The 17609-nt window shown below is 50.7% G+C and overlaps 1 protein-coding gene across 3 annotated transcripts in view; it reads left to right on the top strand.

Annotated features, from left to right (window-relative positions):
* The window catches only part of IFT43 (intraflagellar transport 43), a 103082-nt gene extending 98448 nt beyond the window's left edge, over nt 1-4634 (top strand). For 2 of the 3 annotated variants that reach the window (XM_012438251.3, XM_012438252.3), the window contains one exon: nt 122-4634. In XM_012438251.3, the coding sequence (XP_012293674.1) occupies nt 122-241 (120 nt within the window). In that variant the 3' untranslated portion in view covers nt 242-4634. The remainder of the gene's footprint in view (nt 1-121) is intronic. The other variant, XR_002479315.2, reaches the window with a different exon arrangement.
* Nucleotides 4635-17609: the final 12975 nt, after the last annotated feature.

Here is a 17609-nt window from a genome sequence, read left to right on the forward strand (position 1 = left end):
TATAACCAGTGACTCCCAGGCTGACCTGTGCCTCCTTGAGGCCTGGATGGGTGGGGGAAGTCAGCAACAGTTGAGGGAAAAGGCCTTTCTTTGTCTTACCCAGTGGTACCCTTCTTGGCAGGATGACGTCGGCTGGGACTGGGACCATCTGTTCACTGAGGTGTCCTCAGAGGTCCTCACTGAGTGGGACCCACTGCAAACAGAGAAGGAGGACCCTACGGGGCAACCCAGGCACACCTGAGCCCATCACCCACTCTCTAGACATGAAAAAAATGCAATGAGCTTAAAGCTAAAGAAGCTTGCAAGCAGCTCCAAATTTTTACATAGAGTATTTTCTAATAAAAATATTTGTATTCAGTCAATCATATTGGATAATTCAATTGCAATAAATTGCTTTATCCTGTGCCATCTCCTCCGTTTCTTTCCAGTCTCTTCTTGGAAAAGTTTATTGCAAGTGAAGGAGAACAGTTTTTAAGCCAGCTGATAGGAACTTGAAACTTGCAGCTGAGGAGCACGTGGGAGAGTTTGCTTCAGGAGGAGGAGGAGTGGGCTCTCCTACTGGAAGCTGTCCACTTCTCGGGAGGTTTCAAACAGTTGCCTGCTAGGGTTCTGGGGTGGGGCTTCCCCTCCTGTGGTGCTCTGGGCCCTCTGTTTGTGACCTTAGTGACACTGCACTGCCACCTGCATCACAGGCTTCCAGGCAGCTGCAGTGGAGGGAGCAGGAGGCGGGAGGGATAAAGAGACCCATTCTTCATTTTCATCAGGGTTTGGTGGCTGTTCTGACAACATTCTCCTTTCTCCCCTCTTCCTGCAACCCATGCCTTGAGCTCCAAAAGCTACTACAGGTTCCCAGAGCCTCGTTTCTGAATCTCATGGACGGGGCCAGCCAGCAGCCCTGGGAATTCCATGGAAGCCCTCTCTGACGGAGCCTGGGCCTCCCTCCTCATCCTTTCAGATACGTGGCTGCCTTCTCCACCGCTGCAAGTATTATAACCGCCTGATTCCAAGATGTGCTGAGATCAGGAGCAGAGTCCCGCCCTTCTCCCAAAGTGAGATGTCTTTTGTTTTTGTTTTTCTCTTTTCCTCGCTGGATCCTCTCATCTGAGGACAGAGCCCCTTCCCTGCCTGCTTCTCTTGGATGAGGCTTTGGGTTAGACCCATGCGGCTTTGGGTTAGGCTGGCAGCAGCTAACTAAGGCCCACTCCTCGGCCATGGGGAGAGCGCTGAGTGCTTCTCTTATCCTGCCTGGAAAGCCCTTCATTAAAATTCAGAAAAACAAAGAGGCTCAACACATCAAAAACCCACTGGGGGGTTGGTTATTTTTGTGTGACTATGGTGCCCTTCCCCGGCGAGCCACATGGCTCCAGAACAGGCAGAGCGAATGCTTGTCTGTTAATTATAAACTCGGGGATTTAGTGGCTTTAGGGTCCCGTTTCCTCCTTTTCCAGAGTCACACTTTTAGCCCAGGCAGCCCCTCTTTGGAATAATTCCCATGGCCGCGGAAAAGTTTCCATCCAGGCTAGTTTTGCTTGAGTCTACATGATTCCGAAACCCAAAGGAGAAAGGCTGCGTTTCTGTTCCCTTAATTACTAGGAAATCAACTGCCTCAGGACTCTGGTAACCTTGGAGGTCTTCAGCCAGCCTGAGCAAGTGGCTGGGGGCTGACTTCCCTTCTCCCTTTATTTTACAACAACAGTAGCTAGACGATCTAACACGGAGCTCTCACTACATGCCAGGTGCTGGGCTCCGCACACGGGAATTATCAAGTTTCAGCCCCGCAGCCTCCCAGTGAAGCAGAGGCTGTGGTTATCCCATTCTACAGATGAGGAAACTGAGGCTCAGAGAGGTTAAGGGATTGCCCAAGAGTATCCAGCTGAGTGGCAGAGCTGGAATTCCAAGTTCTGATGCCACAGTGCTTTAACACCTGTGTTTCTGTTACCCACTGCTGCCTTTAGCTTGGGAAAGTAATCTAGTTTATAGCAGACAGAATTGCAGGTTCTTTGGGAGAAAGAAGTCCACTGCCACCACCCCCCAACCCCCACTCTTGTCTGCGGAGTGACCACAGAGCAGAGAGCTTCTGTCGATCCCCTGGTGTGAAGTCTGGCAACATGGGTGAGCTCAAGAGTCTTGGCCCCACGGCAGTGGACCTGGGTAGGAGCAGCTCTGCATTGAGCGATCTAAGTTCGGACAAATTAGGTCCAGGCCGTATGTGACTGAGTCTCCTTTCACTCGTCCTGTGCCCTGGCCATATCCTGTCTGGGCTTCTTCCTTTACCCAGAATTTGCACATCATGTCATCAGGGTGCCAGAGGAATGAGATGTTCCAGAATCTACGGCCACCCGGTTCTCATCTCACATGGAAAATACCTTCGTGAGGTTATATCCAGTGGTGTCATATACTTGATTTCAGAGAGCCTTTCAGGAAGATGGCCCAAGATGGCACGACAGAATCAGCAAGCATCCGCGGGTAGCACCAATATGGTTTCATGCAGGCATGGAGGGGCATGAGGTGAAGAATCTTGGTGGTGCCATTTCTATTAGTACATGGCTTGTTAACCAGTTCCTTACCAGTTTCTCTTAGACTGGCTCAAGTCACCTCTGAGCAGGCTTGGGTAGCCCAGCTGCTCTCTGACAAAGTCTCCCCTGGTGTCTTTGGCACTCGGTGGTCACTGCGGAGATGCTGCTCATAGGCTGTGCTGTGATGGGGAAGTTCATTACTTCATGAAATAATTGATTGACACTGTCCTCATGCCAGGCTCTGGTCTAGGCATTCCAGACGCAGAACTAGACAGGTGAAACTCCCTTTCCTTGTAAAGCTTACATTCTGGAAGGGGAGATGGACAAATAGAGTAAAATAGATAGTGTTGCAGGTGGTAAGAGATACTATAGAGAAAAATGAAAACGGGCTGGGGTGGGGGGCTGTGGTTTTTAATAGGGTGAGCAGGGGAGGCCTCCCTGAGGAGGGAGCATTTGCACACACACCTGACAAGGTGAAGGAAGGAGCAAGACTGGTGACCAGGGAACAGTGCTCCCAGTAGCAGGAACAGTACTGGCAAAAACCAGGAGGCAGGTGTGGGCCTGACCTGTTGGAGGAGTGGCTGGAAGTCAAGGTGCCTGATGTGGGGGTGTCAAGGAAAGAGAAGATTCTCCAGTTCACTATGCCCAAGGCTGGGCTTATCAGAGAAAAGGCCTCTGGGTGTCTGGGGCCCCCTCCCTCCTATGCTGACAGCATTCTCAGGCTTCCTTGGGCTTGACAGGCAGACTGTGGAAAACTTTCAGACTACTGCATGGCCTCTTCATGTCTTTGCAGGAGAGGAGAACAATGGGCTCTGTCTGTCAGAGACCAGAGGTTGGGAGGCCGCGGCCAGCTCCCGCCAGGCAAGGGTGTGCCCACTGTAGCAGACAAGCAGAGCGGCACCACGGGGCCCCTGCACGAGTGCTCCCTGGGAACTCAGCTCCCAGTGAAGAGCTCAAGCCAGAAATTCATCCGGCAGGCCAGCAGCTGAGGCTTAGGTCATCTCTATCCCTGACTGGTGGCTCATCTTTGCTAAAACCTGGGACACTCAGACGGGCTTTTGTAACTACATGCTCCTGGTGGAAACCGATGTCACCAGCTGTTCAGTGTTGCTTGACCAAAATGTGCTACTTGTACAAATCAAGGCCTTTCTGCTTAGTAGTTAAGGGTGCTTCTGGGCTTACTGCTGCCGGAGACTTGCATGCGAGGTGCTGTTGGCTGCAGAGAGAGAGGGAAGCATAGACTCTGCCTTGCTTGACCAAGCAGCACCATGCTTTTCTCCCTGAGGTCACAGAATCACTGGGGAAGCAGGCAGGTAGAGGGAATAGGAGCAAATGACAATGGCAAAGAGCACAGCTTCTAGAATCAGGCAGAATGGGGTTGAGGCAGAATGTAGCTGTGGGCCCTGGAGCAAGTTACTTTCCCTTTCTGATCCTGTTTGATAATCTGGAAAAATGGGGTGATATTAGTATTGTGTTGGGATTGTGGTACCCACTAAAAGCCAGCTGCCGTTACTGGATTTTAGAACTGGATAAGATCAAAAGGTTAACATAGGAAAAGTGACAGTTTATGGCAATAGCGCCTGCAGTCGGCTAGCGGGTATCGCCTTCATCTCCTCTCATGAATCACGTCTCAGCCGTGGATAGAAAGATGGCTTGGCACCAGGTTTTGTTATCTGTAATAGCTTTATTTAGGTAAAATTTGTGTGCCAAAAAATTAGGAAGTATACAACTGAAGGTGTACAATTCAGTGATTTTAGGAAATGTACGGGTCCCATTATAGAGCATTTATGTCATCCTACAGAATTCCCTCGTGTCTGTGTACAGTTCATTCCTGCTCTCATCCCCAGCCCTGGGCAGCTGCTCTCCGGCCCCATCAATATTTGCTGATTCTGGACGTGTCTATAAATGGACTCATAGAATGCACACTCTTTGGAGTTCAGCTGCTTTTATTTGTATGTTTTCAAGGTTCATCCGTGCTATAACATATATCAGGAGTTCTGACTGCTGAATGGTATTCCACTGTGTGGATATACACCACATTTGGTTAACCGTTGGTCTGTTGATGGGCATTTGGGTTGTTTCCGATTTGGGGTATTATGAATAAAGCTGCTGTGAACATTCCATGTACGTGTCTCTGTGTGCACAGATGTTTTCTTTTTTTTTTTCTTTGTGACAGAGTCTCGCTCTGTCAACCAGGCTGGAGTGTGATCTCGGCTCACTGCAACCTTTGCCTCCTGGGTCTAGCAATTCTCCCACCTCAGTCTCCTGAGCAGCTGGGACTACACTACGCCAGGCGAATTTGTGTATTTTTAGTAGAGACAGGGTTTCACCATGTTGGCCAAGCTGGTCTCGAACTCCTGAGCTCAAGTGATCTGCCTGCCTTGGCCTCACAAAGTTCTGGGATTGCAGGCATGAGCCACCGCGCCCAGCTGCACACATATTTTCATTCTGCCTAGGTAGATTCCTAAGAATTAAATTGCTGGGTCATATGGAATGTTTACATTTAACTTTTAAGAAAAACGGCCAGACTGTTTTTCAAGGCTTCAGTTTTCTTTATTTATTGTATGTTTTCAGTTCTTTAGGGTATCAGGCTTAAGTCAGTACTTCATTTTTTCTTGTTTCCTGTCCTTAATTTTTTCAAAGGTCGCTATTTGAGTTTGTGGGAGGCGCATTCTCCTGATTCCTCCCTCCCGGCCTTCTTCCTACCATCGAGTTTATCTCTGCTTTGAGAATATAGACCTCACCTGTCTGTATTCCCCACTAGCCTGTAAGCTCTTCCAGTCTAAGACTGGGCGTTGATTGCATTTCTATCCAACTGCGTGCCTATTCCAGGAGTTCAAAATCAAATAAAGCACACTCCTGACTTCAAGAAACTCACAAGCCAGCAAAGAAATAGGACTTTTCTGTGTGACTGAATGAATCCATATGATCTGCTGCAAAATACAGATGGGAGGAGAGAGAGAGGGATACTTCGCCCACCAAGAAATAACAGAGGCGGGGGACTGATTTGCTTAGAGCAAAGGGCGGGAAACTACACCCCATTCGCCACTTGTTTTCATAAAGTTCTACTGGAACATAGCCATGCTCATTTGCTTACGTGCTCATTTGTTTACAAAAGCTCACTTGTCTGTGGCTGCCTTTATGCAACAATGGCTTAGTTGTGACAGAGATCGTCTGGCCTGCAAAGCCTAAAATAATAGCTATCTGCCGCTTGGCAGAAAAATGTTGCCAACCCCTCCTTAGAGGAAAGAATGAAGATGAGAAATAACAAACCTGCGTGCTCACAAAGTTCAGCTGCTTGTTTCTCTATCCAGAAAATTCACTGCAGCAGGAGTGATTTGAGTTAAATATAAGGAAGGACTAGAAGGGTGGGGAGATTCTGGCCCCTCAAAGAGAGACAACCTTTCTTTAAGAAAAGGAAATGAGCACTCGTCAGTTCCAGGAACAGGGACATAATCTATCTGGAGACAAAAAGCTGGAAAGGGGACATCTGGGCTCCTTCTCGGCCCTTTGATCCTACTTGGGATGTGGGGGTGAGGAAGTCTCTAGGAGCCAAATGCCTTTGGCAGTGCACTCAGGATAATGAAGAGGGGGCCCAGTGGAGGGGTGTTAGAAGCGAGGGAAGGGGAGAAATTTGATTTTTCTTTTGTCAAGGCAGGAATCAGAAAGCAAGGGTGGTGGGAGGAGAAACGAGGAAGAAGCTGTTCCTCTGTGGCTGTGCCGGAGTGAATTAATTCACGGCATATGTTCCCAGCATCTGTCGTGGTGACCTGGACTGGAGGGGTCAGTGAGAGAGAGGACTGTGCCAGGATTTGAGCGTTAGCCCAGAATTCCCGGGCTGCAGGGGCTCTTGGCGCCCAGCGAACGCTGGCTGGCCAGCCTGCCCAGGAACAGCTGCTGCAGCTGTAGCAACAGTGCTGCCTTGGGGAGGAGGGAGGGCATCCCCCTTCATGGGCTCCCCACAAGAAAACACCTGACTGAGAAGGGGCTGGGAGAAGACCAGAAAGAATCCTGCAAAACGCTAACCCTTCCAGACTTGAAGTGGTGGTAGATTCCACCCAGCGGCCACACATCCTGCCAGCAAACGGGAGGTGTGACCCCAAGGGGACAGCACTGGAGAGGGTGGGAGAGCCACAGCCCTGAACGGAGAATGAATTTGGGAACTTCCTCTTAAGTACCAGTTCCAGAATTCCCCTGGATGCTTTGTGGGCTGTGTGGTGCTGAAGTGTCCCTTGCAAGTTGATGGTCAACCTAGAGGAAGCAAGGCAGGTGGGCGTGATGGCTAAGAATGTGGATGATGCCAGGTTCACATCTCTGCTCTTCCACATCGCAGCTGTACGACCTTGGGCACCCTCTCATAACTCCTTGAGACTCAGTTTTCTCATCTGTGGAGTGACGTTGAAAATCATTCCTGTCTCATAGGCTGCTGTGATGATTAAATGAGCTGATGCCTGTTAAGCATCTGGCAGAAAGTAAGCACTCAATGAAGACTAGTTCTGATCACATTGAATCGTAGGGCATTAGGCCCCGACCGGACCTGAGTGGGCATCTACCCCAAGGTCACAGACTGGAGGCCATAGGCTGATACTGACTCACAGGATATGTTGGGTTTGGCTTATGCGCTGTTTTTAATTGTTTTGTTAATTATCAACATTTAAAACTGAAAGGCTTAGACTTCCAGCTTTTCTTGGAAAATAACTGCATGCTCCCAAAGTTCAGCTGCTGATTTCTATCTAGAAAATTAATTGCAGCTTCCAGCTTCTCTTAGAACTTGGGAGGATCAGCCAGGCACAGTGGCTCACTCCTGTAATCCCAGCACTTTGGGAAGCCAAGGTGGGCGGATCAAGAGGTCAGGAGATAGAGACCATCCTGGCTAACACGGTGAAACCCCGTCTCTACTAAAAATACAAAAAATTAGCCAGGTGTGGTGGCACGTGGCTGTAGTCCCAGCTACTTGGGAGGCTGAGACAGGAGAATTGCTTGAACTTGGGAGGCAGAGGTTGCAGTGAGCTGAGATCTCACCACTGCACTCCAACCTGGGTGACAGAGCGAGACTCTGTCTCAAAAAAAAAGAAAAGAAAAGAAAAGAAATTGGGAGGATCTGGCCACTCTGGAGCTGCCGTTCTTGCAGCAGCTATTGATTGGATTGAGAAGCAACAGCTTTTAATAAGCAGCACCTGAACAGCCCACCCACTTCCGTGGACACATTCCTGCCAGGCCACTGCAGGCATTGGCTTTAAGACCCTTGCCCAACCTTCTCATTTTGCTAGTGAGGATTCTGTCCCCCAAGGACACTTATCCAACCAAAGTCATGTTCCTGAGCCTGCATCCTGATTACTAACGAAAGCCAGCATCCTTTGTCAGTAACCAGGACCCTTGCCTGCCATCTAACCTCACATCACGCAAGCTGTGGAGGAGGTCGTTTACCGAGCACAGGCTCTCCTTCTCTGATCTGCCTAACTCTGTGTCTGGCACACATCTGCCAAGAGTCGAAGCAGAGTCCTAGGATATTTCCAGGGCCAGAAATGGGACCCTTTGCCAGGTACCCAACAGGGATGGTGTCTGTCCTGTGCTCAGCAGTCACAGGGAAAGGTGGGAGGTTTGCCTTCTTCCTTCTCTAGCCTCCACCGGTGTAGGCATTATAAAGAGGCCCGGGGGCCACCCAGCAGCCAGCAGCATCTCTACACAGGCTGTTCTGGGGCCCCCCTCGGATCACCTCAGCCTTCAAGAGAGAATGTGGCAAAGAGTGAGGTTAGGGGCCGGCCTCCAGTGGTGACGTGTTCGGGCTCTGCCTCAGTGTCCCGGCTGAGACCATGTGCTTCCCTGCCTGTGACTAACCATGGCGGTGGTGCAAGGGCTCACCATTTCCAGCCAGCACAGGACTTTCTGCTGCAATTTTTGCACCCCACTCCCCACTGGGAGGCCGGAACTTTCTCCGAGCTGTGCTGCTGTCTGAGACACTTGCCCTCCAGTCCTCCTTCTTGCCCTCTCCCCTTTCTCAGGCCTCAGACCCTGTGTTGGAAATAGATGTTGGAAATAGATGCTCAGTGCCACAAAGAAAAATTAGCACTGAGACAAAGGATCTTTCAGCAATGCAGTTTTTACTTCCTGGACTGCAGGAAGGGTACCCTCGCTAGCCAGTGTGCCATGAGAGTGCAATGAACAAAGGAAAACACACAAATTTATCCCTTACGCATTTGGGGTCGTCCTGACTGCTGTGTCTAATCTCCGTTGGCTGGAGCCAGACCTCACAATCTAAACTAAAACCTGATTGGCTAACAACTTAAAACTTTATTCCAAACAGGTAAAAGCAATGGAGAGCTGGGACATGGCTGTGAGCACGTCCAGCACTGGTATCTTGGTTAAAGTACAAGTACTTAGAGTGTACTATGTGCCTGTAAGCATGGCGTGCCTAACAGCTACATAGGATAGGGCTTAACAAAGTTATTAGCACACTTATTCTTTAACAAGAAAGGAAACTTTGAAAAGGAACTTTTCTACTTCCCACACCCTCATCACCACCTGAAGGCTTTTACTGCTCCCCCTGCTGCCCCTCCCCCTTGATCTTTCCCAGGAATCACCTTTGATCAATCTCCTGCACTTCCAACTCCGTGTTGGTGTCTGCTTCCCAGCTGAGCCAAACTGTGGGCTGGTGGTGGCCCAGCTAGACTGCGGGGGCAGTGACTCCTGGCCAGGGCTGAGAGGACACAGCCTGTGAAGGGGACAGGGAGCGGGCTCACCTTCAAAGCCAGATGGCTCATGAACCCCAGTGGCTTGGCTGGGTGTGCCCGAGATTCAGGTCGCGGATCCCCGCTGGGGGGCCAGGTAGCAGATACCTCTCTCATTCAGGTAAGTGCCAATGTAAAATCCAATCCAACTGAGGAGGCCTGGAAAGGAGGAGCTGGAAGCCCCTCGGGGGCACTCGGCAAGAGTTTGGTCTCCTCTCAGCAGGAGTAGAAGCCAACTTGGGGTCTTCTTGCTGAGGCAGAGCACGGATAGCCTCTGTTGGTGGCTTTATGGGCAGAGAACAAGGGATATTGGGACATACCAGGCCTGCTAGGAGACAGGAGGTGCCTGCCCTCTAGAGTGACACCTGTTGCCTCTCAGGATCTGGGAGTCACCTCTGGATGTGGGAGAAGAGATGTGGAAGCAATTGCACCCCAGACCTCGCTGGGGCAGGCTCCGGGAAGCAAAGTCGCCGCTCTGTTATGGCAGAACGGGGCGGGGCATTCTCTGATGGCAGAGCAGAGGCTACTGTGGGTTTTGTGAAGTTTTGTGGGTTTCTGACAGGAGATGAAGGACAACTCCTCAGCATCCCTAAGGCACAAGGCCCTCCAAAGTGGTCTTGCAGTTTTAAGGACAAAGGCAGTAGAGCACAGGTTGAACAAGAAGGTGCCTCTCTGGGTGGAGATTGAGGCTACGTAGATGAGAGAGATGGCACTTAGTAGGAGAAATAAGCAAAGAAGGAAAACATTATTGAGCTCTTTAGGGAATAGAAATTAACCAACCTGGGGGAGTGGGGCAGGGCAGCGATTGACTTCAAAGGAACAGGAGAGAAAGTTGCTGGGGGTTGGGGACTGGAGGGCAGAAAGGTTCCATATCTTGATTAGGTGGCAGTCTTATGTCCATTTGTTGTATTTGAAAAACTCATCAAGCCTTACGCTTTAAAAAAGAATGATTTTTGTTTGTTTTTGTTGAGACAGAGTCTTGCTCTGTTACCCGGGCTGAATTGCAATGGCATGATCTCGGCTCACTGCAACCTCCAGCTTCTGGGTTCCTTCCGCCTCAGCCTCCCAAATAGCTGAGATTACAGGTGTGTGCGTTACCACGCCCTGCTAATTTTTGTATTTTTAGTAGAGACGGGGTTTCGACATGTTGGCCAGGCTGGTCTCGAACTCCTGGCCTCAAGTGATCCACCCACCTCGGCCTCCCAAAGTACTGGGATTACTTTTTCACACACAGCCAAAAAAGGATGATTTTTATTGTATGTGAATTATACCCCAATGAACAAGACTAAAAAGTTCTTCCCCCATCAGCCCTCACCATCTCAGGTGGGTGAGCTGGGGAGCTCCTGTTTGTCCCCTACTGTCTCTGGCATTTTGTGGCATCCCCCAACCCCCTGAGAGCTAGGTCAGGAGGCAGAGGGGCCTCCAATGCCCCCTCAAGGAGTGCCCCTCAGCCAAGACCTCAGGCTAGGGCGCTGTGCAGGCTCAGAGCTAGCCTTATCAATTTCATCTTCAGTTTTCCGTGATTACATTTGGAAAGGAAAATCTAGCAGATTTGACTATTGGAGAGAGCAGATGGTCTAATTTGGAGTAAAACACAGGCATTTGGGAGCTGTTTTTGACATTCTTGTGGAAGTGAAGGTTTGTTGAGCTCAGAGTAAGGAGGACACAAGGAACCTTGAGGACCCAGGGCTGTTTAAAAAGTGCGTTGCCTTGAGAGAGCGGATGTGCCATCTTTTGCATTGCAATTGTATTTTTTTTTTTTTTTTTTTTTTTTGAGGCGGAGTTTCTCTCTTATTACCCAGGCTGGAGTGCAATGGCGCGATCTTGGCTCACCGCAACCTCCGCCTCCTGGGTTCAGGCAATTCTCCTGCCTCAGCCTCCTGAGTAGCTGGGATTACAGGCACACGCCACCATGCCCAGCTAATTTTTTGTATTAGTAGAGACGGGGTTTCACCATGTTGACCAGGATGGTCTCGATCTCTTGACCTTGTGATCCACCCGCCTCGGCCTCCCAAAGTGCTGGGATTACAGGCTTGAGCCACCGCGCCCGGCTCCGCAATTGTATTTTTGACCTGGAGGATGTAAGAACTTTTGATGCCAGATCTTTTAAAAAATATATACCTCTTTAAAAGATCACACAATCCTATTTTTTAAAAATCATCTTTATTTAAACAATTAATGCATATTCACTAAATTTAAAGCTATCTATTTGAATATATTAAAAATCCCATTTCACTCTGCTCTGCCCCCACCCATTGGACAGCCCTCCCCAGAAGTGAGCAGGGTGTGCCCATCCAGATCATTCGGGCTCTGATGTACACATAGGTGGACAAATAGAGACCCAGAGCTGGGCTTTGTGTAATTGGCGCCATTCTGCAAGTCTGGCCTGCATCTTGCTTTTTCCTGTTACCAGCACAGCTTACAGAACTTTCCCGCTGGTGCCGCTATCCTCGTCCTTTTCAGTGGTGCACTTGACGCCATGGATTCTCTATCCATAATATGGTTTCCTCGTTAACCCCCCCCAGGGATGATCGTTCAGACTGAGCCTGCTTCCTTCCACCGGGGACCCTGCCTCCTCATGACAGCCTGACAGGGACCTTGCTCCAACCCAGCACTGGTTCACCTCCTAAATTCTTTCTGCCAGACTGCAGCATCCCCTGAGCCCCTGAGAGCTAGGTCAGGAGGCCCAGGGGCCTCCAGTGCCCCCTCAGGCAGTGCCCCTCAGCCGAGACCCCAGGCCAGGGGCTGTGCAGGCTCAGAGCTAGCCTTTCAGCACCTTACAAGGACAGGCGGCTGTTTGACTCTTTCCTAATGACCTGCTGGGTAAGAAAATGGCAGAGGGAGCACTCGTTCTCTGGGATGGTTTTTCCAGGGCAATGGTGGCAGGGGGCAGGGTGAGGGGGAGCCAGAGGCATCAGGCCTTCTGGGGAGGACACAGCGGCCCATGGTACAGCAAGAAGGCCCAGCTCAAAGAGCTAAGCCACTCTATGTTTGGGGTGGGGTGTCGGTTTGAATTTACAGGGCAAATCAGTGTTGGTGAGGGCCCTTTGAACATTTGTTTTTAATGCATATTGGGAAGTGCTCTGTCGCCAGGCACCGTGTTAGGTGCTATTCACCTAGATGGCTTTGTGTGTGGTGAAGACTGAGTAAAGTCCCTGCAGTGCCCTCATTAGCTGTGTCTTTGTTCATGTTACTGACCTCCAATAATAACAGTAACTAGCATTTCTGACGCTCTTACCAGTTGCCAGGCAACAAGCAAAGTGCTTTCTGTACATCATCCCACTCAGTCTTCTCAATCATGAGGTGGGTACTGCAATCACGCCCATTTTAGAGAGAAGAGAAACTGAGGCTTAAGCCCAGGACTTTCTCATTCCGTCCTCATAGCACCAGATGAGGTGAGCAGTGAACATCCCTGTTTTGTGTTTCTGTCGGTGATCTGCTGGATCCTCTTCCTCACTTGACGTGCAGCAAAGCTCTATCCCTCCTCTGGGGTCTCCCTCAGTAAGGAACACGTGTCCTTGGTCAACACTGGGTGGCTTTGCCCCTTGGAAGCTCTGCCCATTGACTCGGCATAATGGGAGCACTGAACCCAGGGAGTCCCACCTTGCCCCAAGGACATCAGGTTTTCTTCCTGACCACCTTTAAGTGGGCTGCTAAGGTGTTTTCCTTGCGTCTAGAGGCAAAACGGCAACACCTGCGAGGAATGGCTTCTCAGAGGCAGCCACCTGGCCCTGGTCCACCTACATCCAAAGCACCTGCAGGGCTTATTAAACACACAGGTTCCTGGGCCCCCCGACCTACTGGGTTAGGGCAGGGAAGACCTACCTGAGCCTATACATTTTACATGAGTGTCTTCCCAAAGCCCTACCCCATTCGAGAACTTTTGCCTAAGGCAGAGAGGTTGCAAACTGCTGGCTCACAGTAAAAAAGACCTCTACTAGATTGAAAGCTCTGCCAATGCCGAGCCTACTTTCCCTCACGGCACTGACTGGAGACCCTGGGACAGGGCTTAGGCTGCCTCTCCAGCTCCCCCAGTCCCTGCCTGTCCTCTTCCTATGGCTTCTGTGGACATTTTGAGTTTGTGACCCCTGGTCAAAGGAGATGGCAATGGTCATGTCTCAGCGCCCATGCCAGGTGACCAGGGCTTGACAAGCAAGGCCAGTTCTGGTGCACGCCTCCTCCCTGCGTGCAGGTGGCACCTTTGCCCTCCTTTGTCGAGCTCACCTAGGAGGCACAGGTTCACCCCTCCCCACCCTCCTACTGTCTGTCCTTTGGCAGCTGCTGCCACATGTACTTTCTGAATGATCTGGACATGAAATACGCCCGTGTTCCAGGTCGAATACCCTCCCTGGCATGAGATCAGTGTTTCTCAAAGCAGTTTACAGACCACCTGCACCAGATCCCCTAGGGGGAGCTTATGAAATGCAGATAGATGCCTGTCTTCCACCCTGGGGAATTAGAATCTCTGGGGTGGAGCCTGGGAATCTGCATTTTGAACATAGGTGCACACAGGTGATTTTCATGTACCTGTTCGGACTGAGAGGCCCCTGGTCTTCTGGAGAAAAGAGTGAATGTAGGTTCACTGAGGCTCTGGTTAAATAGGCCTCCTGGGTCTTTGGCCACCCTGAAAGAAGAGGGCCCTTTCCTTTGCCTGGCCAGAGCCTCTCCCATAGTTTCCTGCTGTGCCCCAGGCAGCAGGCACCCAGGGCTCAGCTCTTTATCAGATTTCATCTCCTGTCACTTTCAGAACCAGCTCATTATTCCTTTATTATTCCCATTCTCCTGCTTATCATTATTAATAATCACTCCAGACAGGCCAGGGTGCTGACAGCTCCCCCTTGTCCATTCTTTCTGCCTGTTTTAATCCTGCCTGCTTATCTGGCATTGACCTGATCTTTTCCCTATTTAATTAAGCAGCACTGGTCAGTCCACTGCAGCCCATGTGGAGATGGGGCTGATCAGCTTTCCTGATAGGCAGAGGAGTGATGGCCACCTCCCCAGAGGGGCGTGAGGGAGTGGGCAGGGGTCCCCGGAGCAGCCACATTGGGTCCAGAGGCCTGGGGAGCCAGGAGTGGCTGACAACCAGTATCCATTGAAAAGCAATGCTTCGCCGGGCGCGGTGGCTCACGCCTATAATCCCAGCACTTTGGGAGGCCGAGGTGGGTGGATCACGAGGTCAAGAGATCGAGACCATCCTGGTCAACAAGGTGAAACCCCATCACTACTAAAAATACAAAAATTAGCTGGGCATGGTGGCGCACGCCTGTAATCCCAGCTACTCGGGAGGCCGAGGCAGGAGAATTGCTTGAACCCAGGAGGCTGAGGTTGCGATGAGCCGAGATCGCGCCATTGCACTCCAGTCTGGGTAACAACAGCGAAACTCCGCCTCAAGAAAAAGAAAAGAAAAGCAATGCTTCTCAAACCTCAGTAGGTTCCAGAATCACTGGGAGGGCCTATGAAAACCCGGATGGCTGGGCCTCACCCTCAGTGCTTTGATTCAGTAGGTCCTTCTGGGAGTGGCCATGAATCTATATTACCAATAAACACCCGGCTGGGCTGCGCTGCCGGTGTAACGACCACATTGTCATTGCGTTCGTGGGCCGACCTTGGCCTAGTGGTGGACATTGGCCAGGCCAAAGGAGGTATTGCTCCAAATGGATTAAAGAAGAGACCTCGGCCAGGTGCGGTGACTCACGCCTGTAATACCAGCACTTTGGGAGGCCAAGGCAGGAGGATCACGAGGTCAAGAGATGGAGAACATGGCGAACAACATGGCAAAACCTCGTCTTTACTAAAAATACAAAAATTAGCTGGGTGTGGTGGTGTGTGCCTGTAATCCCAGTTACTTGGGAGGCTGAGGCAGGAGAATGGCTTGAACCCCAGGGGCAGACTTTGCAGTGAGCCAAGATCGTGCCACTGCACTCCAGCCTGGTGGCCTGGTGACCCGGTGACTGAGCAAGACTCCGTCTCAAAAAAAAAAAAGAGACCTCGGAAGAGGAAACTGATGGCAGTCTTTAGGGACTCAGCCGGGGGTGCTCAGGACTAGGAAGGGAGGGATATGGATTCCACATGTGGTTTTGAGAGACAACTCGGTTTTAGCGAGTCTAGGGACAGTGAAAGAAAGTCAAGATGCCTCCATGGTTTTGAGCAGCTGGAAATATGGTGGTGCCTGACAGAGATAAGTGCCAAGGGAGGCCAAGGGCGTGAGGCAGGGACACACTGAGGTTGGCACAAGCTACGTAATCTGCCCGGCCCAGTGAAAAATGAAAATGCAAGGCTCTTTGTTCAGAAATGATTAAGAATTTGAAGTCATAGGCAGCAGGGTGTTAAGCCAAGCACAGGGCCCATCACTCTGCCATCTCTTGTGTGATTATGTCTGCCCTGGCTGAGATTCAGGCAATAGCAAGAGAGCCACAGAACAGACCACCACCTTAGCGGGCTGCCTACACTCTGCCATCTCTTGTGTGATTGGCGTGTCCATTTCTGATGTCATAAGAGACAAAATGGAAAGTCATGGGGCCCAAGAGTCATCACTCAGAGTCTTATGGCGGAAGTGCTGCAAATCTGAAAACATAATGGGTAAAATCCTCAGAGAAGTTGCTGGCGCCATCCAGGGAGAGGTACCGTGGTCATCATTCACACAAACTCAAGCATCTTCCAGAGAACAGAATCAGACTCTGTGAATGGAAATTTAGTTCTTTAAACTACCATTTACTGCACATTTGCTCTGTTCCAGACACTGTACAAAGCCCTTTAATAGAGCACTTCATCCTTGCAAAATCCCTGTGAAGTGTGTATTATTGTCCCCCTTTTGCAGATGAGAAAACGGAGGCAGAGAGCAGCACAGTAACTTGCCTAGTGAGTGAGAAAACCAGCCCATTAGGCCCGAGCATGTGTCTGGAGCTGGGAGATGCTGCCTCGGCTGGGTGTTGATACAAAGGACCAGAGAGCTCTGGGCTGACCCAGATGGGGGCACCGCGGGATGGGGGCGCCGTGGGATGGGAGCTGTGTGCGTGTGCACCTGGGTGCTGCAGGAAAATGCACAGATACCCAAGTGCCAGCCAAAGATGGAAGGATTTATAGCAATTAAAATGTTTTGCCTGGTAGCTGTTTGGAGCCTTTTTTTTTTTTTTTTTTTAAAGCGAGAGTTTTCTGACTCCAAGGTGTTAACGGGCCCTCTAAATGGTTTTGTTTTTTAATTGCAGCAAATGACTGCACAGCCATTATATTTTGCCTCTCTGCAGTTGTTTCTGAGCCCTTTCAGGCCTCCTCCTCCTATTTATTCTGTTTAATTCAGTCAGGTAGCTCCAGGGCAATGGAGATCAATACCTCTCTTTGATAGAAAAGAGTCAGGTTTGAAACCTAGAGATAAAACTGACACATTTTGTATAAATTTAATTAAAAATGCACCTTTAGTGGCTTGTTGCCGGCACAAAGCCGAGTGTCTATCTCTCTATCTGCCTCTCTCTCACCCTTTCTGTCTCTCTCTCTTCCTCGGCTTTTCCCCCTTCTCTCTCTTTTCTTGTTCGTAATAGGGAGATCTCTAAATCTGCCTCGCTACAGTCTTGTTCTCTGAGTGTAGACCTGAAACTTCTGCACTGAGGGATCTTGAGGGAAGCTGTGAAACCACAGCAGACCCGCTCTGGCCTCCTTTCTCCGGAGTAAGCCGGGGAGAGAGAGAAAAAGGGGAAGAAGATGAGGGTAGCAGAAGGGCCAGGAGTGGGTTTGCTTTTCTTTTTAAAATGCTTTTTCTTTTGACTCCACTACCTGGAGGAACAGGGGCTCCCCTGGTCTCCCTGGACACTTTCCAACCTACCTGCCAGCGTGGCTGCATGCGCCTCCGGGAGCCCTCAGCGGGGCGCAGGGACAGAGCCTGGCAGGTGCAGCGGCCGCCAGCCCCTCTCCCCGGTAACCCCAGGGCTGCTGCGCACATTTGTCCTGTGTTTTACAATCCGCCCCTTCACCTCCTTCCCTGCCGGCGCTCCCCCTTTCACTCTTCTCTATCCCATTTGGCTTTCCTCATTTTTCACTTGAGTGGGTTTCCCATCCCCGACTCCACTCCGGCCTCACTCTGCTCAACACCAATAAAACACACTCAACACAGGTAGAACAAGGTGCCCGGACTCGGCGTGACAAATGGCTTGCCCGGCCCTCGCTAAGCGAGGCTGTAAATCGCCCCTCCCGTTGGCCCAGCATGGCTGGGGGCGTGCTCAGCAGCCCCTCCATGGGGATAAGGGGGCCAGCAAGGGACCTTAGACCTAATATTTGGCCAGCCCCCAAGGCCTCTCCCAGGGTCCTGGCATCTAGGAGGGAGGCAAGGGGCATCTGTGGCTTTGGCTGGAGCAGCTGGAACATCTTCATTGAT

Source organism: Aotus nancymaae, unplaced genomic scaffold, assembly GCF_030222135.1.
Source record: "Aotus nancymaae isolate 86718 unplaced genomic scaffold, 86718_ANA_hifiasm-v0.15.2.pri h1tg000011l, whole genome shotgun sequence".
Lineage (NCBI taxonomy): Eukaryota > Metazoa > Chordata > Mammalia > Primates > Aotidae > Aotus > Aotus nancymaae.